Genomic DNA, 22,807 nt, shown 5'->3' on the forward strand with positions numbered 1-22,807 from the left:
TTGCAGACTGCAAATCTATATTATTTAAATTCAGTACACCAATAATAATGTATATATCTTTTGCCCGTGACTTCATCCACGCGTAATTTAAAAAAAAATAACAAGTAACCATTAACCATTTTTTGTTTTACATATATTTGATATTTAGTCAACCGAATCGAATTAGGTGTTTATTAATATGTTGTAACAAACATCCATCCAAACGTTCGCATTTATTGTATTAGTATGATTATTCATGTATCAAATTGGTATCGATCCTTTCTTTAGATGTATCCGGTGACATCAGGTGGATAAAATAATATTGACGTTAATTAAAGACGATATTTTCACACCTTTATTCAATAGGGTTTATTAATAATCAATCGGGACTGTATAATTAATTCTACCTCAGGTCAATTGTTACTAGAAATGGGGCCATTAATTTGTAATATATATTTTAAAAGCTATATCTTCATTGATCTATAAGCCGGGTGGTTTTAAATAGTCGTAATACTAAGTTACCAGCAATCAAACTATGATTTTTTTATTAAATTTTGAGGTCTTTATGTGTGTAATACAAAACTATCGCGATTAAAAAAAATAACATGCTTATTGAGTTGTCCTTATTAACCGTAACTGCGTTATATTTCAATTATATTCTTTTATATTCTCATGTTGAGATACTTTGTTATTTTTATGAATAATTCTCTTTTAACTTGCAGCCTTACTTAACTACGATAAGTACGCCGTTTCAACGTGAACTATATCCATTTTAATGGCTGTAGTTAGCACCCGTCGACATGATTAAATTTCTGACAACATTGTTTCATTTTGTTATCTATGTATTATGAAACATTTAATGGTAGTACGTACCAGATTTCTATGAAGAGATTTCCTTGCTTATAATGCGAACATATAAATTAATAGGTGCATCATAATAAGTTTTTGTTTATTGCAATGTAATTTATGTTAATTGGGAACTAAGAAAAATTTACTTTATCAAAAAAGAATATATGCATTGATTCTGATGATGATGATGATTGATTGAAAAATAGAGACAAAACTTAAACTTAACATAAACTTATATAATATAATTCCTATTTTTGTATTCACATTAAATCTTTCTTTTTATTTATTATAAATCGTATTCTGAATAAAAATTCAAACTATATTTTGATAGCAAAATAACGAAGTCTCTTTGTGGGTCATAAATTAAATAACTTATGAGAGTTGTCGTAACAATATTTTGCAAACAGTGGTCCAGAGAGAATGGATTTGATAATCCAACTCGCAATATCTCTAGCGGTTGATTGCTTTCCGCTATTAACAGTTATTGGATAGAGTACATAACAATGCGTACTAGATAACTATATGACCTTATTTTACTGTAATGAATTAAGTTATACCTACTTTATAATATTTTATATTAGGAAAATAGAATCAAAACGGATTAGTAAATTAAAAATGATATCTGTGTGGTGTAGGCTAGTAAAAGATATATAATTTATACAAATAAATTATTGGTTACTCAACATTACATTTAACATGCGAAGAAAAATATTAAATCAAATTCTAGGATTCTTTACTATATTCATAAAATTAATGCAATGATATGCGACTGAGCGTCGGTGGCTCAGGGGTCAAGCACTGGACTTGCAATCTGCAAGTCCTGGGTTCGAATCCCGCCATGTACCAATGTGTTTTTCGATTTCCGATTTACATATGTACATTTATCCGACGTTTTTACGGTGAAGGAAAACATCGTGAAACAGCCTGCATATGTCTGAGAAGAAATTCAAAGATATGTGTGTGAAGTCAACCAACCCGCACTTGGCCAGCGTGGTTGACTATAGCCTAATCACACTTAACTTATGGTAGGCTCCGAGCTCCTCGGTGGGAACATATTGTCAGCTGATGATGATACGCGAATACATAAAACAACTAAATAAATTGTTCTATTTACGAAAAAGTATTTTGGACAGTTTTCATGAATAAAGGAATGGAAAATAAATAGCACAATCTAACTTTACGAGTGCAGTGAACCATTTATTAGATTGATAGATACTATCAATGGGGACGAAAAATTTACTTCGATTTGGTGACACTTTATTTTAAAACACGATAATGTTTTATGTACTTATTCAGTATGTACTTTAAAAATATCTTTTTCTATGTAATAAACAACTCTTGGTTCATCATTATGTATCAAATATACAATGTTATCTATAAATATAAAAGACGAATAGACAAGACAAACTCGGGTTTCATATTTCAGTTGGAAATTCTATGTCAATGGATTATGAAGTTAAATTAGTTTCAACCACCGACATTTCATATCTATGAATCTTTCTCAAGATTTCTCAATAGTTTCCTGTCTTTATTTACTTAAGTGATTAGTTGCATTGTAAATTTTCAATACGTTAACTACAACCAATACATAAAAAAAAATCCACCAAAATTTCGGTATGTGGTGGAGCTATTTATACTACTACGTTAAAACCCAAAACAAAAGACAAATATAATTTGACGTTTACCTAGGACTCTTTAACATTGTCTGCATACAGAAAGGCACTTAACATTAGATCTGCTCGTTAATCCACTTTATTTATTAAACTTGGTCATCAAAATATACAAAATTAAAAAAAAAACTTTATCACGCTGCATATTATTGCTTCAGATAGTTTTACAATTAGCATAACGACGAGTAGGTTTTATGTACATTGTAAGCAGCTATAGAAAAACAAAGTACTACGTATTCTGTTTAGTAAGTATCTATGTAAAATATGGATGCAAAAGGTGTTTGAAAAAGGATTATGTACTAATGGACTGCTTTCTATTTCATTTTTGATTTATGCTCGGGCTCACAGGCGCTCTACACTTAAAGTGAATTATTAATAAACTCATATTCTAATTGAGTAAATTTTTCTATTTAGTCATTTGAACAAGCAAAAAAAAGTCTAATTCTAGAAGAGTGATGTTCATTTGTTTTTTAAATATTGCACTGTTATTTTTGTTTAAAGAATTGAAATTGTTTAGTAGAATATATATGTGTATGTTGATACAGATGTTGGAGCGACACATAGTCTGAAATCTTTAACGCTACTAAACTTGGCAGCGACTTCGTGGCCATTTGTGGAATAGTGTGTCAAGGACGCTGTCTTATTCTTGCATTCTTAAACTATATTATATTCAGCTTTGACATTTCTTTTAATTATTTAAAGTTGAATTCCGCTGACGTTACTTCAAACCTATTCATAATTTCCTTGTTCTTGTCTCTACTCTGTTCGGTGTCGGCACACGAGGTTTTCATCCACCAAATCGACCTTTCATTCTTTATTTCTATCGTCTCTGTCAAGAGTCATTTTAATATTCAAGTTTTTATTTAGTTTCACATATGCCGATGTTTCTTTGCAACGAATTGACACTGCCTCATAGTGCTCAGTAGTTTATCTTTTTAATTTTTTTTAGTTAAATTAACAAGATCACAATCAACGCTTGATTTTAAAAATGTTTTTTTTTATCATTAAATATGGTTCATTTTATACAAAATTGAATTCCATTACTGAATGTGTATATCGGAACTATTTATATATGATACGCTAAAGAAATATAAGTGTATTAAGGTATAGTATTTAATGAACTGAATACTCCGATAGCACCCGTATTGAATTGGATCTCGGAATGCGATATGTCTATGTTGAAATGCTCACATGAATTCCTGAAGATAAGACAGAACCTCGAGTTATTTCATACATTGATGAAGCTACGACAACAATGTTCACATGCAGAGTAATATTGAAATAGACGCAATTTTATAGCCATAATGTTGGATTATTTATTATTTCCGAATCTTTAAACTTATGTAGCTATAAATTAGATTTATATGTCTAACCTCTCTATAACATTAGGAACTCTTTTCAATAAATCACTCGTAAATGCTGGTAAACTACAATACTCCAGGCATTGTTTTAAAAAGAAAATAAAAAAGTATTTTGAAAAGTGTAAAGTATGCGACTACAGTAAATATAAGATAACCTCACTCAACTGTGAAGGTTGGTTTTGTTTTTGGTCCTTATGGAATTAAAGTTATATCTCACAGGAAAAACTTTTTCCAGTTTATTTCTTATTTTGCGGATTATTCCTAACTCTACATTGTTATGGGGATAGATGAAATTATCTCAAAGGAGATAAGTATAAAAACTAAAGTAAATTAATGTTTAAAACTATGAATTATAAAATACTAACTGTTAATGGAAAATACAAATTCAAACGTTATATTCATCATACGTTTACCAGAAACGTGTGTGAGTTTCGATAACAAAAAATTTGTTTTTATCTCGCCTGATGTCTAATACTTGCAATAAAATAATTTATATTCTAATCGCTTTCTTTGTTTTAAATTATATTTATCAAAAGCAAAATTAAAACTGACATAATTTCAAGTTAAAGATACGAATATTTGTCAAACAAGTAAGCCACAAACTTAATTACAAAAGAGACTTTTCTTAAAAAATATTTAGATAATCCCACTTATTTTAAAAGATAAGGAAAAACCTGACTATCGCTTTCTTAAAGCAATTTCCACCCCAGTTATTATTCTCAGAAAATTTGCATGAAAGGAGCTAAAGTGGGGATAAAACAATGAAATCTGGTGACTTAATTTAAAAACTGGAGATTTTATATTAGAGGATTATTAAGTTTAATTAGTTTAAGAAATCGCTCTGAATTAAGCCTATTGAATCTTCTTGGAATAAGATTGCTTTACATTTCATAAAAGATACAAAGCTTATTCAATAAGTCAATTTTAATAATTCAATGTTATTAAAGCCAGCTACAGACATTCAATTTTAATTGCACAATCGTAACTGAACAGTCCGACTGTGCAGTTAAACTGAAGGTGTGTAGCTGGCTTTAGATTACTAATAGGGATAACACGAGATGCAAGTTATTTGAACTTCCATTAGAACCACATCAAAGCAATTGAATGATTGATTATTACGTTTCTTCTGTGTTTTTTCTCTAATAAGGCGATTAGTAGATGCCATCCGGGCTATTCGTAGAGCTTAATTTAAAATAAACATGTAATGTAAGGATTAAGTAGTAATATGTTTTCTTTTTCTTTTCCAGTTCCTTACCTGAGGCCACGGAATAAAAAAGTAAGTAAACATTAAATAAACGTTTCGGTATATTTAAAATGTTTTATACGACGTTACTAAATAACATTAAATTAAATTTTCCTTTTCAAGTGTTAAAAGAAAATGTCTAGAATGTTGAGTTTACTTAGCACTATTCTAGCAAGTTTCTTAACCTTGGCAATTTGTTAACATGTCAAGGTTACTGCCGTATTTTACCTACATTTTTAACGAATCAGTCGCAACCAGCAGAATGATCTATAGATATATTGTTTTATTTTTTAATAAAGACAGAATTCTACGAGCCTTTTTAGACTAACATTGTTAAATTAACAAATTACTACATTTTAATTACTCGGTACTTTATCCATCATTACAACAAAATTTGGCTACAAATTAATATTCGGTGCTACGAAGTGTACTACGCTTGAATATGCTGTAGACTTCCGTAGCAAACTACGTCTCAATGCGTACGGGCGCAGCGCTCTTTGCTAAATAAATGAAGAGGTAGTTATATTTTGAAAATTTCAAATTTTATATTAATAAATTTGAGAACAGAAAATCAACTATTTTCATAGCATTTCAAAAGATTTGAAGAATTAGGAGAACGGTTGGTAATAGGTTGGTAAAAATATGACATAAAGGAAAATTAATCAAAAAGATATAGAAGATTAACGTGGAAAACGTAAGCTATTTTAAAACGAGTTTTATGTATGTCACCCTAATGACTGCCCCTTGTTACAAGATTAAGTACACGCATGTAACCCACATATGTATGTAAATCTATAATCGTGTATTCATGCAAGATAGAACTCAAATCGTTACCTGAATAGAACTATAAGCAAATTACCTAGCTACCAGTTAGAGATTTTAAAATTTCAGTTGGACCATAATTGTAAGCTGTCCGAACGACAAGGATGTCTGATCTTGTGGGTATATGTTAAACTAAATTATAATAGCTTACTAGCCCCCTTCTGATAATGTAAAAAAAAAATGTCACAAATTCCTTTTCATCTAATCCCATAAGGATCTTATGGCAGTTTTTGACATTGACAGTCCAACAAGTTTAAAGGGTTAACAGTTGACAAACATTTCCTAAGTTCTTCCGAAAGTCGTCCATGTTGCAACTCCAAGCAATTGAATCTGTCATTGGGCGTGTTTGACTGTACATTATAATTCGATGTTGATAAACAGTGTAGGCAATTGATATCTGTTTCGACTGTTTATATAAAATAATATTGAAATTATTTTATTATTTGACTTGATTTGCTTTGAAACGAGGTTGTTTTGAATTTGCCTCCGTGATCGGGTGGGTGTAACGAAGCGTGGAAATTGTGAGCTCAATGAACCAGCACTCAATTTATCCGGAGTAAATAAAAAAATATTTATGTGATACAAATATAAGTCACGTTAAGCTTAAAATATATAGAACGAAAATAATTTTCCATTTTAATCGTTATAGTTGTAATTTTTTTTTTTAGCTTTTCAATAGACAGATTCATATACGAGTTGTTGAAAGCGGAATTATTAAGATGATCCTCCGAGGGAAAAATAACAAAGATAACAAATGAAATTTGAATCTTAATTGAGATCTGAAGACTCGATTTATTTACTGTGCTTCGGTTCCTATTGAGGATTATTAATTTTAATTACTGCGAGAAATCAAGAAGTAGTGAGTCAATTTAACCATATGAATAATATATTATAGATTAAAATTTATGTTATTATACTTATTAATGGATTAAATGGAAGTGTCCTAATTTGTACCATTCAACCATTTATAATTAAAAAACAATGAGTAGTTTAAGAACAATTACAATCTCGAATTAACTAGGCTAAAAGTGGATTACAATAATCGACAAATGCATCCAGTTTCTAAAAGTTAGTCCCAAATATCCAATAGAACACCGGGGTATTATTATTATACGATCGTGATTGTAGATATTTAAAAAAGAAAAATGTTTCCTATTTCATTACCTTCGTATAATGTCAACAGAATAAGAAATGTAATGTATTTCTAAGTGGAAATTTTATTTGTATTTAGCGCAGCGACGTAGCTGAGTACACTCGGGCTGTGATCCCGCGGCAAACAAACAGGGAATGAAGCAGTCCATTAGCGTGGACTCCTTCGTGCTGAAAACACGTTGCAATTTTAAATAATATTTATAACTTGCCTTGCTTAAAATTTATTTGAGAAAAGTCTTTTACATTTTGTGTTTCTAGCTCAGTGCCCGTGCCTGAATATTCTTTTCTACCTACAGCTTGACAGATTTCAATTCGAAGCGTCTTATTTTTAGATCTTTTAAAGAAACTTTTCCTCGTAATTTTGTGTTTTGTTTTGTGCTTTGGTTGCTCTCAAAATATATAGAATGTGCGTAATAAATGCACTGTAAGCTGTCAGAAAAAAGTAACAGAAAAGAAAAATATGCCAAATTATCATTAGTATAAGTTGCTACAAGTAATTCCTCTAAGCAATTTAAAAATCAACAGTGCGGTCTAGTAACCACTAAAAGAAGCGAAGGCTTCTAGTATATATATATAGCGTAAAAACTAACTGTAAAAAATAATTAAGTGTACTGCAACTCTTTCATAATAACATTAACTCTCCTCCTGCAATCCCAGACGCCAACAATATCATATACTGTAGTAAAACTTACATTTTAAGGGATTGAGTTCTCTCGCAGCGTTTTCTACGGATTGAGTGCGAGCGTATGAAAAAGCTTCGCTTCAGATTATTGTTACATATTTTAGTTAAATTACTACCTTTACATCAAAACATTTCATCCGTAATAAAGTTGATTTCTGCTATACAATCTATATAGTCATGTCCCAAACACTGAACCACTACAAACGGAACAGAAATAGACCGCTTTACGTTATACCCATTAATTACTTAGTAAAAGTATATTTTGGGAAAAAGTACATCTTGTTAAAGTAGTTTTGATGCTACAAAAGTATAAATAGAACCATAATATATCAGAAAAGAGACTAACATATTTGATTAGCGTAATTTTGAGATTTTGTTCAAAATCAAAACGATTGTATCGACTCAATCAATATAATCGTTTGAATAGTCTATGGTTTAGTGCGCCGGCTGGTTGTCAAAATGATTTAATCTCTTGCCGCTAGAGGCGCTGGCTGCTAAAGTCTTCTATGACAATCGCAAGCTTCACACCCAGGGGGTGGAAACTTAGAAGAAGGACGGTTTGTATGGAAAGTGGCGCCACCTTTTATATAATCGTAAACATCATTTCATCTCATGGCTGAGAAGAAGCATCATTTCTGTCATCGAGACATTCATGTGTCATCAAACCGCTACGTTTTTTCGTATTTCTATGTCTGTTCTTGTATTCTTAGTTAAATGTTGTTTCATTCATTTTGTTTTTAATTAAAATGTGTTTTCGTGAAAAATGACGCCGTACGCAACTGTGTTTTAGATGGACTGATTATGGTAAGTTCCAATTCAATAAAAATTTTCATGTTATTCCCATATGTTAGACTCATTTAAACATTTAAATATTTTAATATTTTGGTGTAGTTTTTAGCACCACAGTGATTTATCCTTTCCGGTTATCATATTGAATGGTGCCCTACTTCTAATACATTTTACATATCAGTTCCTATACTTGATAGGAAATCACATTCTGTTTGTTTGTTGTAGGTGCACATATACACGGTTTCCCCCTTCCTGAGAGACGGTCAGTGATGTTCAGAAAATGTGTGCCAATCACTGGAATTATAGAGCCATAAACTGATGTGTCTGAAATTAGTAGGTGGGTCCATGTGTGTATATGTAAAAAATATATTTTTTTATTTGTAATTTTTTATTGTAAAGAAAAATTTGCTTGCCTATGTTGTAAGAGAATATGTTCAGAGTGTTTAAACTCGCAAATAACTATAAATTGCCAGTTGCCAGCTTGCATGTGACTGAAAATATTTTGGGGTTTGGTTTTAATTACAGGGTATGCATTCTTTTGTGACCGCGCTATACTATTTATTACCGTAAATGTAATTTTCAAATATATATATTAAAAATTAAAATATTGAGCTGATATCTTGAAAGTCATTGATGTATATGTACTTGCATAGATTTAAAATTAAGTTATGTAGAAATATAATAAATAATGTACAAAAATATAAAAATATTTTGTTTTTATTTCCCCAATAATAATAGGATCATTTTAATAGAGGTATTTCATAGAAGGCTACTTGATATCGGCTCACTATATTAATAACTACATAAGTGGGTATATTATTTTTGAACATTGATTTAATGTCAATTTTAACTTTATTAGATTCCCACTTATTAGTTATTATTATAGTGAGCTAAATAAGCGTGCCTACGTATATAGGTACCAAAAAAAAAAAAATAGTTCAGCGATTATACGCATGGAGCGCCACAATCGCCGTGGATCCACGACTTCGTGCGAGTTGCCCCTCTTTCTATAGTATACTTATTATACTCTTTGTTCACACCGACGCGTCATCTACGTCGGATTTTATTAGTTTTGTAATTTTATGTGATTATAAAATTGTGATAAGTGTAATTTTTATACACATCTTGGTGATAATACTAGTATTAAGATTTGTTATGTTATTGTTGCACGAGGGATTACAAAACGAGGTAAGCAAAAAGCTGAGAGTGCGGCAATGGAATTTGTTTGGGATTTGCGAGATCGATAACCCGGTCGGCTAGCCATGAGGCGCGACGCTGAGGTTATGTCGCGAGTTGCGAGCCACTAGATGAGTTCAAGTAACGGTCCGCGAGCCGGGCGGCCGACTCGCGTTACAGTCGCAGAATCCGGTCGGACCTGGGACCAGTTAGTTTAATTTAGTATCTAGATCCTCATTTGCCGCCCTCATTCCGTTGCGCTTACCACCAATAGCATCTGTAAATAAATAATCGGTAATTAGTCTCGCTTAATAAGTCAGGAAGTCCCATGATCCCTCACCACCTATAGAACGCTCGAAACCTTTGAATTCTCCTTTGAGATATGCGCCTGTTTCCAGCTTACCCTGCCTGCAGTGCGTGCCAAGAGCCCCGAGTCCCAGCCATTAGATTGAGTGGAGTGTTCCCCGCCCACACGTAGCCCCGTACGCCGCCAAAATTCCGCGCGACACAACGGACTCCTCCTCCAGCATGGAACTGGAGAAAGCCCCCACGCCTCTCCACGAGGAAGACTCCAAAATCACCCTCACTATCAGACTGATTATGCAGGGGAAGGTAAGATAAGGACACTTACATTTATTTTTATAAAACAAAAATATTGGCACTTTTTAAACTCGTACTTTGTTTGTTCTTGTACTTGTTGATCTGTGAAAGTGTACACTTTACCTTCTTCTAAATTCCAACATAGTTATCATTACACTGTAACTATTTGTTTCATTTTAATTTAAACCCATGGAGCATAATCAAGATCATTATAAGAGTGATTAACATATCCATCTATTTACTATTTAGAGTAATATGCTAATTTTACCCCAGTATTTAAACAGCTATGTTCTTTACTTATAAATACCCTATTGGTAAGCATGTCTATTACCAACACCTTCACATACTTAGATTTAGTAACAAAAATCAATTCTTTTTTCTTCCTATTTTTTTACTTTAAACATTAGCTTTTAAATATAAGATCATGTCATATAAATTTTCAAATTTATTCTTGTCGGAGAGTTGCATTTTTTACAAGCATTAAAATTATTTACTGCATTATTAAGTTTTACAAATCATTACTTTTCATAAAACCAGAAAATCATGTTAAATTTGCACTAGTTTATCTTACTCAATATTATAAATGCGAAAGTTTGGTTATATCAATGGATTGTGAGAAGGTATCTCCAGAAGGCCTCAAAAGATTTTGATAAAAAGAAATATAGATGTAGAACATAATCTGAAAGGACACATAGGCTATGTGGATGGAGTGGGTGACAGCTATTTAAATATAAAATAATTAATATGTGGCCTAATAAGTCTAATAAATTTGACTTCTATATAACAAAGAATGTTTTGTATTAACATCACCTCTAGTTAACTTAATAAGTTCCATGAAAGAGTTAAACATTTTGAAAATACCCTATTTTAATATAACGCAGCATTTTAATCTTGTTAAGAAACACACTTGTATGGCTGCTTAACACAAGATCTTGTTTACTTATTACTCATGCGTACTTAGTGACTAGGCCTTAAAAGACAATATGGAGCATTAACTTTGGACTAAAAAAATAAAATATCTAATTTATTATTAGTGTTCAATGTACGATTTTAAACATAGGTAACTGATTTAGAACAGCCACATATCTAGTTTGCACCGATGTGAGACATATTGATGTTAACATGTACCTATATATCAAGGTACCTACTTTTAATTGGCTGTAATCCAATACAAAATATATTTGGCATGATGCCAAATATCAACACTCGGCTTGTTCATCAAACTTGTCCATTTGTCTCTTTTTCTAATTGAAATAATCCATGTTATTCAGAGTAAAGGCTTTTGTTTTGCTTTCATTACTCATTGTTTGTTATTTAGCCATTTTATTAAAGTTATATCCATTTACTTATTAATCAAAGTAATGAAAAGAGTTCCATCTCATAACAGATCATAAGAGATGTAACTTTTTTCATCAGATTATAATGGTCATGTAACTAACATTCTTTTATAAGAACTCTGCTTATCACTGTGTTCATTTTAAAAAGATTAGAATAATTACTTTAATGCTTAAAAAGTAATAAATCCATATTAAAATTTGATAAAGGATGTTCAAATAAAATCCAATCCATCTATACATAAAACTTAATTCTTATCTTGCATGCGTTATTATGTAACAAATTATCTTAACATTCAAACAATTGTATTAGTCAGACTATATTGATGTTTGTAGCTGCATGTACATTGCTAGCATACTATGGAAGTCAATGTGCAGTGTTGCCAGAAACAAACTGAATGCAGCCGCTCTAAAACTGTCTCTGCATCCCCGCTGCATCTATTATTGCAGCAAAGAATTGCTCGATGCTAAGTCTATTATTGGCTAGCAGACAGGAAATCTTTTGTACGATAAATCTAAACGCGACTGCATTAATTATACTGCCACTTGTTGCACAATACTTGCCAATGTTGCTGTTTCGCCCGGGTTATTTTAATTCACAATACTTGTATGTACTAATAAAATATTTCTCTTTTCCCCAGGAAGTTGGCAGTATTATAGGCAAAAAGGGAGAAATTGTGAAAAGATTTAGAGAAGAGGTATTGATCATTAAATTTTTTGAATATATTTAAAATAGATAACAAACATAATAAATTGATTTGGTATTTTTCAAATATTAATAATCAAGTAATTTGTACGTAATACGTATACGTTTATATGTAAAGTAATCTGATCATTTGGTTAGTATTTTCACACATTATTCATCTTTTGTAATAATTTATTATTATTATTTCAGTCTGGAGCCAAAATCAACATATCGGATGGATCATGCCCGGAGCGGATTGTTACAGTCACAGGCAACACAAGTGCTATATTCAAAGCATTCACACTTATCTGCAAAAAGTTTGAAGAGGTCAGTATATTGAGAAATATGTTACAGAAACGTGAGTATATGTCATACAGAATTGTAGAGAAAATCAAGGTATAATTCTAAGTTTTTCTGTGAAAGCCATTGGCATTGAATGGTAAAGAATATTTATGTTAATGAAAAACATAGTACTAAAAACAGTAAAAGTGATAGCATGTACAGTCAAACCAGGATATGCAAGAATTCACTATAAGTAACTGCCATTGTCCTGACCGACAAACTACATAAGCAATAAACCTCTAAAAGCAAAAAAATCCTGGTTATTTGAACTCGTAAATGTATTACTTAAATAATCTTGATGAGTTAAAAATATTCGGCAGCTATTTAATTGCTTTTTTATACTAATTAAATAATAATTGCTTTTAAAATATTCTTTTGTAATATCTTCTTTAAATATGTCATTTTTCACATAGTAATAATGCAACGAGGCAAACACTAGATACCAGCAATCTATTTTACCCGATAAAATCCCCTGAACTGCGCAGGAAATAGCTTTGCATATAATTTAAATTTCAAATTTGGCGCGAACGTAATCGCGAGCAATTTCTTTTCCGCTTTCGTAATCAATGTGTGGACTTAGACAGTTTTAAATCAATCTGGCATAAACAGTCTCTGAATAATACCGTCTGCACTACTTCTTCAGATTAAATATAGTATATCTAATGTAATGCATATATGTTTAAATTATATTATCCTTCTATCTTATATCTATAACCATTTTAGTTTAAAGTACTGTGTTTTGTCAAAGATAATAGCGGAGATGACTATATGTGTCATACAGCGATTTTGGTCTTAGAAACCATTGTTAAATACGCTAACCAACAACATTCAATTTTCAAATACTGCCATACCATAATTTACGTTTTAGATCAGAAGGGATGGCTGTGTAGTCTTATTTTCATCTAATCGATATAGAATTTTAGAAGATATTGAAATTTAAAATGAATACAGATTAAAATATACTACAATACTAAATTCAATAAAACAGTAAATGTTATGATTGACTACAGATAAAATGACTTGTACGATGAGGCTATGTTTTATTTCTATTACTTACCTTACTGGTTTTATTCTAAGGTTAAACGATTATAAGTCTAATAGCATATGTAAATAGAGTTTGGTATATATTGCAGTGGTGCTCGCAGTTCAATGAGGGGGGCGGCGGGGCCACGCGCGCGCCCATCACGCTGCGGCTCATCGTGCCCGCCTCGCAGTGCGGCTCACTCATCGGTAAAGGTGGCTCCAAGATCAAAGAGATACGTGACGTCACCGGAGCTAATATACAGGTAATTACATATGTCTAATAAGACAAATAATTTTATTTGATTTATTTTAGTCATGTATTATCAACATTTTACCAGTTTTATATGAATGCAATGACCAAATGTTCGAAACTCTATCAATTTTGACGTTAATTTGATACATATGGACAGATTTACCACTTTTTTTTTCCCCCGCTGAGGATGTCTGCTACTTATTTATTATAGTAATTTGAAAATATGTTGCCAATCTTTATGCAATAGCTAAGTGGAGATTAGTATTAATAAATAATATAATTAAATTACTTTTGTTAACAGGTAGCAAGTGAAATGCTGCCGAACTCGACTGAGCGAGCTGTGACAATCAGTGGAACTTGTGATGCCATCACTCAGTGCATTTACCACATCTGCTGTGTTATGCTAGAGGTATGACTAATCTTTAATTTACACTGCTGAAACAAAAAAATTGTCTTCTTTTTTTGTCAATTACAGTTGTACTCAGAATTAAAAAAAAAACAATAGGAGAAAAAATGTACAATGTTTTGGCATATTTAAATTTTTTTTCAGTTAATCTTTGTAGTTTCGCCTTAAATGTTCATATGGTTTTCTAAAGGACACCTCACGATGTAAAAAAATATCGGTGTTTTTAGCAGATATATATTTTTTAACGTTGAATTCCAGAGTCCACCAAAAGGTGCTACAATTCCGTACAGACCGAAGCCGAATGTGGCGGGCCCAGTGATCCTGGCGGGTGGGCAGGCCTACACAATACAAGGCAACTACGCCGTACCTGCGCAAGACGTGAGTACACACAAGCCTTATTATAAAACAAAATGTACTAAATATAAGTAAAATTATGTATATACATATATGGAACCATGCGATGAATAAATTTACATGTCTTACTGTGGGTTTCTGACATCTCTGTATAAAACTTGACAAAATATGATTTGTCATGTAACAATATGTTTGTATGTGGATTTAGGTCTCGGAAACCCACGTTTAAAGATCTCAAAGATGTATCTTTCTTTGACGCATTCGTCGATATATGTGTTCTGTGTATACTCCCACAAGGATTTTATGGCATTTTTTGACAGTGACAAGGGGAACAAGTTTTAAGGGTTACCAGTAAGCAAAAATTTCCTAACTTCCGAATGTCGAACTCCATGCATTTGATTTGCAACTTGTGATCCAAATTCTTGTAGTAATACTGTACTACTTAAATTGATACATCCAAACATATGAGCAAAAAATACTTACATGTCATATCATCCGTGATATTTTTATGGAATTTCGAAATTATGAAATGGCAACACTGAAGAGTTCAGCTGCTCCCTTATTGGTCAAAATATGACGCTGTCAAGGGGTCGTTGATAGTTGACATGGTTCCCGACTGACATAAGATCCTTGTGGAGTTATTTTACTATTAGAGCCCTGAGTGTGGCATTTAATGATTTAAAATATAATATTTATGTGCATTTAAATTTGTTTTTTGAGACGGGTATAAAGGTGTATCAAGTTTTTGATTAATTTCGTTTTTTACATACATAAGCTAGGATTGTTTATTTCAAGATATAAGATTGTTTTTTGTTTTGTTGATACATAAATAACTTTAATAAAATTTTGTAAATCACGAAATTTTAGTTTCATTGGTAGGATTAGAATTTGTTAAAACATTTGTATGTGAAAAATTATTTCGTGTTCTATAAATGCTACATACATTTTGCTATCATGATAAAAAAATGCAAAAAAAAGTATAAAAAAACAAAATAATTAACATTAATGTAATAAAAATTGTTTACTTTGAAAAATTGCATCGCGTCGACTGGCCATTTTGCAATCGCATAATATTTGCAAATAGTTAACACGCAAGTTCTTGGTATATTTTTTTTATAATTAACAAATAGACCACGATATCGTATTCATTAGAAACGTTTTTATAATATTCATTACATGCGTTCAGTAAAAGTGATTTTTTTTTATTGAAACAAGCTAATTACCAGTCGACCAAGAATTATATACGTTTTTACATACAAGTAAATTACTGAGTTTACGTACGTTAAGAAATTTTTTATATTACATTCACATTTTTTAGTCGATATAGTAGTCATAATGGGGTATACGTATGTAATTTATCATTTTCAACATTAATAAATGTTTGCATATTCAAACAGTATAAATCACACAAAATATTAAAAAAGTAACATGACAAAATACTTAAAATCCACCTTGATCGAAGTAATATAAAGTTATAAGAGGACATGTCATGTCTACAAAATATTTAAGATTTCATTGGTAGAAATAATCAAATTGAATAGAATGGTATATCAACTCTTGTCATAAAGACAGTCTTCATCTGTTCCTTGGGATAAGAGTGGAAAAGGGAATATTGGTAACAGCGATCAGTTGTATGAAGTTAATATTGCTGGGTGCGGTGTGCAGGCGGTGTGCGCACCGATGTTCCCCCTGCTCGAGGTGAAGCCGCCCCTCGTGGGCGCGCTCCCGCCGCACCACCTGCTACCGCCGCCGCTACACGAACACCACCTTGTGAGTCCGACCGCTCCTCAAGCTGCCTCATAGAGACTTTATTCCTACTCCAGTGCTCGGAATTATTCTGTCCATGTGATTACAGCCCATTTTCCCCACCGCTAGGTCTTGGTCTACTCGTCATAATCGTATACCCCAATCTTCCTTCCGCTACTCTTGTTATCGACCAATGTACACTTACAATCCACTCTATATGTGCCTATGTGACTTATAGACCACTCCCCCTCCGATATTTACTTTTATTCTGCCCATGAAATTCTTTGCCCATCGCTACCTTCGCTACTAATTTACTTTATAAGACTTACTCCCCCATTGCTTCTTATATTTATAAAATCTGGGAAGTCTGAACTACAACAGTCTTATGTTATCTATGACATTCTTAATCTCCCAATATCCCCTTTGGTCTCTATCCGTAAGAAATAATTTCTATTGCTCCCTTTTAAATTTAACCCCCCGTCCGTATGTCATGAGTCATCAATATAATTTCCATAGAATCCTACAAGTTGGTGTTATACATATGCAAGATTCTTTCTTTGAACTGTAAAAAAATGTACAACTTCCTGGTCACTGAAATTAATTCCCGTAGCTTATCCGAATGTAGACGTGTTTCCGAATGTTACTTGACAAGAATATATCAAGAAAACAATCTTTATGTTAAGCGGGCTTCAAAAGTAGCAAGTATAAAATATTGTTTTATTAAAAATACAAAATTATTTATTGTAAGTTAAATATGTGTATAACAAGAATCAATAATCTATACAAAAGAATTTAATAACAAAGTTATCTTTTTTACTGTACACAAATATTACGTATAATATTTTATTACTTTTTTTGAAGCCAACTTAATGTATTGAAATTGGATTGAAGCCATTTACACTTGATATCTCTATGAGGTTGCTTGGTAAAGAGTGTTACTATGTGATTGGTGCTGCCCCGGCTCCCTTGAAAATGGTTTTGGATGTGTGGTGTCGTACCCTTATGTAGCAGTTACAGTTTACAGACATTTAGTATTTAGATATCCCAGCAGTATGGAATGTTATGGTTAATTTCATTTTCTTTGCGCTGTTTATACCCCTGTGCTTATAAACCCCTGTAAAGTAAACCCCGATATTTATGCACTTAATTCCCCGGTGATACCCCCTAATCGATGTCATATTTTATTATGTATGTAGATAGACACCCCCTTTATTAATTTCAGCACATACGACCGTGTAATAGTCAAAACATGTAGTCAAAAACACATCGAGCTTTATCTGTTTGTTTTCTGGCATCGCCGAGATATCGAAGCTTTTACGTTTTTTAAATTCACCGTAAATACGTTTTAAAGCAAAAAGTTTTTATATCAAACATACCTACAAATGCACCTTTCCTTATTTTGCCTTTACCTGGCCTCCTCTGATAATTTGTTTGCCTACGATTTTATCGATCAATTAACAATAAAGTCGCATGTCGGGACCGTATTAAAATTATGACGTTTATAAAAAAACGTATTTGTAAATTTTGCCAATTCCTGACGATTTATTGGATTTGGGCAGCATCATTCAGTACTCACAATGTGGTCGGAATACGGTTTTAGTACAATGCTAAGGAAATTCGCAAATGTTCAATATTTGCTCAGTGTAACACTAAGAGTATGCTTAATTCAGAAATTGTGTATTACCTAGCAACCCTCCAGGCATGAATGTAATCTGAATTAACCATACTTTGATTTTAAATTGCGAATTTTCTTAGATCTAGTTATTTTCATAATCTACTTTGTACCCAGGTTACCCTATCCAGCGATCCCATCCCGGCAATGTCATTGAAGACGAAAACAAGCAGCTGGAGCTAAAATGTTTTGAATGCATTTGGCAACATGTTTTTCAGATTGTTTCAGAGAGCAATCTGTTAATCGAATGAGATATATTTTTGTTCTATATGTGCGTTGCCTAGTATTGTAAAATCGAGCCCGACTACTTCAAAATGTGCAATGTTAAACTCAAATAACAAGATGGCAATGAATACATTAAAAAGATAATAGAATATTTTTTTTTATTTTACAATGCTCGGCTGATGCTTACAAAATTAATAATTCCTTTATCTAATAGTATCGTGTCTATAAACTTCTTATAGATCGGAGGACTTGCTAAATCACCGTTAGCCGGTCTTGCGGCACTCGGTCTGGGCGGCCTTGGTCCTGCTAATACTAGTGGATTGAACCCGGCAGGTAACTACAGAAATAAACTTTGTATTTAACTCTCTCATTCGCGTTGGCGTGTTATTAAAATTCGCTTTTTCGCTGATATTACAAAAAAAATGTAGTTTTCATTACATACACAGTCAGTTCCTTATAAGATTTTGATCGGATAAAAGTTGCAATAAGGCCATTAAGCGTCAATTGTGACAAGTTTTTGTCATAAATTGCAGCATTAGCCGCTTTGGCAGGGTCTCAGCTGCGCACCGCCAACCAGGGCCGCAACCAGCCCGCCACCAACCAGCAGTCGCACGAGATGACTGTGCCCAACGAGCTCATCGGCTGCATTATTGGCAAGGTACGTCAAATGAGTCATTTATTTACCAATGTTTACTTTGTTTTTATATTATAACCTTTTAATATATATGTTCATATACTTCAATGGCTATGTTTAAAACTAACTTAATGTCTGTTTAGAATTAAATTATAAAATTATCTCTTCGTTCGCAATTCGTCTTTATGTCAGACCATCTTATTGCAGCAGTGATACGAACGTTAGTTTATAAAATGAATGTTATAGGGCGGCACTAAGATAGCTGAGATCCGTCAAATCTCTGGCGCGATGATCCGGATATCAAACTGCGAGGAGCGCGAGGGAGGCAGCACGGACCGCACGATCACCATCACCGGCAACCCGGACTCGGTGGCGCTTGCGCAGTACCTCATCAACATGAGGTCAGTCACATATATCTCTCTCTTTCTCTCCTTCTCTCGTTCTCTCACTCTACGACACATTCCAGCTTTCCATCCGAAAGTCCAAACTTATGTAGCATCCTTGTGATCTTCCCTTGAATTGTCTTTTACCTTTTTGGGCCGCGTCGAAATATTCATGTTCAAACCTGTGATAATTTGCCTTTTACTTTTCTTTAGTTTTATATTTGATTTTTAAATTAAGTTACGGAGATTTAATTATTATGTATTTGGTGGAGAAATAAATAACTGTTGAATTTGAATTTGTTTTATGTATTAAGGCGAGGGTTTCTGTATGTATTTCTGTGATTTAACGATACATTCCTTAGTGTTGACGTATTGAAGGAGATGTTTCTTAGCTGAAGAACTTTATCTAGTTATTATTTTTATTTAATATTTTTTACCAACAGTCCGCTTTGCAACACTTGTAACAAAAATTAACACATTCATAATAATTTTAAGTGTGTCGCGTTTAACGTGTTCCAAATAAAAAAACGTAATTTTGCGTTTAAAGACATTCGGGAAAACCTCGTCTTAAAGTTTTTACCTCCCTATATTTATTTAAGGCGCAATTATCACAGTCCCATATCAGGAGACGTAACCTGAATTGCCTTGAAATTAAAAAGAAAAGTTGGATCGACGCGGCCCTCGTTGCCGCCTGGCCCTTTACAACAATCCAGTCCCGCTCCCGCAGTGTGGAGCTCCAGAAGGCGAACCTCGAGGGTAGCACTTCGGGGGGTTCGACGGCTTCTACGAACAACCCCCTGGCCTCCGCCATCCCTCTCGCGCAACTCCTCACCAAGACCGGCGCCCTCGGAGCCCTAAATTCCCTCACCGCCCTCGGCGGCCTCACAGACCTCCTCAGCGGCAGCAGTTCTCAGCCCGTGCAGACCACCGGAGTGCATCGCAACCACAAGACCTTCACGCAGCGCCGTCAGGACGACGACTCGCCCTCCAAATCCTCTAAGGAACGAAACAAATACAATCCATACTAAGCATCCCAGTCGATTGACGACTTTTCCGAACTGACGTCATCCAAAGAACGATGACCGCCGTTTGGCGCGTCTTCGGTTTATTTACTTGGTACATTTAGTTTTGTAAGAGATATTATTTAAGTTATAATCAGTTATTTGTGACTAACGTAAAATCACTATGAATCTTTTTGGTTTGTAAGGACCATTTTTATAATTTTTAGTATTCTTCCGAACAATATTTATTACGTATACGTATGCGTGACTTTAAGTACGTTTGTTCGTGATACATACATCGATAAACAATTCGCGCTAAAATATTTACCTTTTAATCATTTTTATACAAAATGTTTTTAACGAATTATAAAAGATATAAAATTATATGGGAACTCGAAAGATAAATCATAGTGCACAGTATTTGATCTCGGTAAACCGCGTTTGTTATATGCTACGATTCATATTTTTGTACATAGCACATACAATGTGAATTGTGTATTTTGATAATCAAATCAAAATAAAATTAATATTTTTTTTTCTACTAAATAATATTCAAATTATTTTGCTGAAAACGAAAGTGCAAAATGTAAAATATGTACTTATATCATAATTATATAAATAGTAAACGCTTTTTTTATTTGGTGTGCCAGAGTTTTATCGTTTCTATTATGACCTGCGAAAAAAAAACATCGTACTACGATCAACTAATTTAGTTATCGATTTTTTAGTATCGATAACAGGTAAATTAAATTAAATAATACATCTCATATATTATAGTATATACTTTGCTGCAATGAATCCAATCGTCAAAGAACGAGTCATTGGGCGTTAGTATAACGAAATGAAAAATTCATAACTAATCTTAAAATATAGGTAAAATTACTTGGAATTTGTTACTGAAATAATAAAATGCACTAGTTAAATTATCTCAATATCTCATTTAAATACAAATTTTCATAGAAATTAAAGATTTTTTCACTATTTTAAAATCATTGTTTTATCACACATTTTCTACAATAAAGCACCAATATTAATATGTATATATAAATTTGTAAATTGTAAGTTTTTTTTTAATATTACAAAATCTTCTATGTTCCATTCTAAGTTATATTATTTTAAATTTCAATGAATCTTATAACTATCTAGGGATCGTGACAATAGTAGTAAATACATAGAAGCTTAATGGCTAGAAACGAAGGCAGATAGCTTTGCGACGATATAATATTAAGACTATTGAAAAAACAGGGTGTTTAATGCAGGCATCAAAATGTACCTACTTGCTATTTTGACAAAAAATAAATAAATCATTCAGTTATTTTTTTATATTGCTGTAATACGCAAAGCGTAATAAATTTTATTTAAAAACAAAATATTTTTTTTGTAAAGTTTAATATTTGAACTGTATTTTTGGTCAACAATATTTTTTTTTTGCTTTGATGCTTTGTTGTGGAAACTTTAGAATATATAAATAATCTCTATACGCTGGAAAAATCTAACGGCATAAACTTACAAATTTGCTTGATCCTTGATTGGTTGGTTTAAAAAAAAACCGTCAAAGTAAGAAAGTATGGTTTGATGCCTCAACTGAGAGCTAGCTCTGTGTATTTTTAAAATGGGAGATGATATAGAAGCATTTGTATCTGTAGATTTATGTTACTATTTTTACATTGTACATTTATATGTATTACGAAAAAAGACGAAAATTAATTTGAAATGTAGGTACGTTATCATTTTATTCGAATGATAGAACATGTTTGTTATTTCGTGTGGTTACATTTGATTTTGCGCGATGCGCTGCACTGGACTACGTTTGAAGTTTGACCATTTTCTCTTGAAATTTTGATCGTTTGTTAAGATAGACGTAGATGGGAATGTTTTATATTTATATCTTCGTATGTTAAGGTTATAATTAATTAGTAATAGCAAGCCATCTAGATTCTTAGCGATGGCAATGTAAAGCAAATATCACCAATGTCATAATCTGCCACGCAATTACATGAAGGGTTCAGTAACAATGGGTCTATACGGCAGGGGGGACTCTGGGACCCTCAGGGAAATCGCAGTGTAGGCTATTGCCTATGTGATATCTTATTACTTAGTGTGAACTTGAAAATCGAGGTCCAATTCAAATGTTTTTAAAGTTAGTTGTAGTCCCGATCGGGAAGACGCGTTATTTAGCCGCCGATGTCGTTTTTATTTGTAATTAAATCATGTTAATTTTATGATAATAGCCATTTTCATCATATCTTTTCAGGTGTATTACTCGCTAGTATCATTAAGTGAAAGTATTGTTTTAAGTAAATACTTAATAAAATAATAAGAGTAAGTGTGCGTTTCATTGATTATCGTCGTCCGTCGTGTAATATTTTGTATGTAAAGTACAGGTTAACATTATTTTAATGCTAAATCTCCAAGAACCCACGCCA

The 22,807-nt window shown here is 32.5% G+C and overlaps 1 protein-coding gene across 6 annotated transcripts in view; it reads left to right on the forward strand.

Moving 5' to 3' along the window:
- Positions 1-22,807, forward strand: part of mub (poly(rC)-binding protein mub) — a 121,070-nt gene that overhangs the window by 96,471 nt on the left and 1,792 nt on the right. The window contains exons 5-15 of one of the 6 annotated variants that reach the window (XM_013309389.1): positions 5,107-5,135; positions 10,122-10,335; positions 12,299-12,355; positions 12,553-12,669; positions 13,818-13,970; positions 14,262-14,369; positions 14,625-14,744; positions 18,603-18,696; positions 18,897-19,021; positions 19,244-19,398; positions 20,108-21,393. In XM_013309389.1, the coding sequence (XP_013164843.1) occupies positions 10,252-10,335; positions 12,299-12,355; positions 12,553-12,669; positions 13,818-13,970; positions 14,262-14,369; positions 14,625-14,744; positions 18,603-18,696; positions 18,897-19,021; positions 19,244-19,398; positions 20,108-20,408 (1,314 nt within the window). In that variant the 5' untranslated portion in view covers positions 5,107-5,135; positions 10,122-10,251 and the 3' untranslated portion in view covers positions 20,409-21,393. Of the gene's footprint in view, positions 1-5,106; positions 5,136-9,587; positions 9,736-9,817; positions 10,018-10,121; positions 10,336-12,298; positions 12,356-12,552; positions 12,670-13,817; positions 13,971-14,261; positions 14,370-14,624; positions 14,745-18,602; positions 18,697-18,896; positions 19,022-19,243; positions 19,399-20,107; positions 21,394-22,807 lie in introns of those variants that run through there. The other 5 variants (XM_013309388.1, XM_013309392.1, XM_013309390.1 and 2 more) reach the window with 5 other exon arrangements.

Source organism: Papilio xuthus, unplaced genomic scaffold (genome assembly GCF_000836235.2).
Source record: "Papilio xuthus unplaced genomic scaffold, Pxut_1.1 DF827777.1, whole genome shotgun sequence".
NCBI lineage: Eukaryota > Metazoa > Arthropoda > Insecta > Lepidoptera > Papilionidae > Papilio > Papilio xuthus.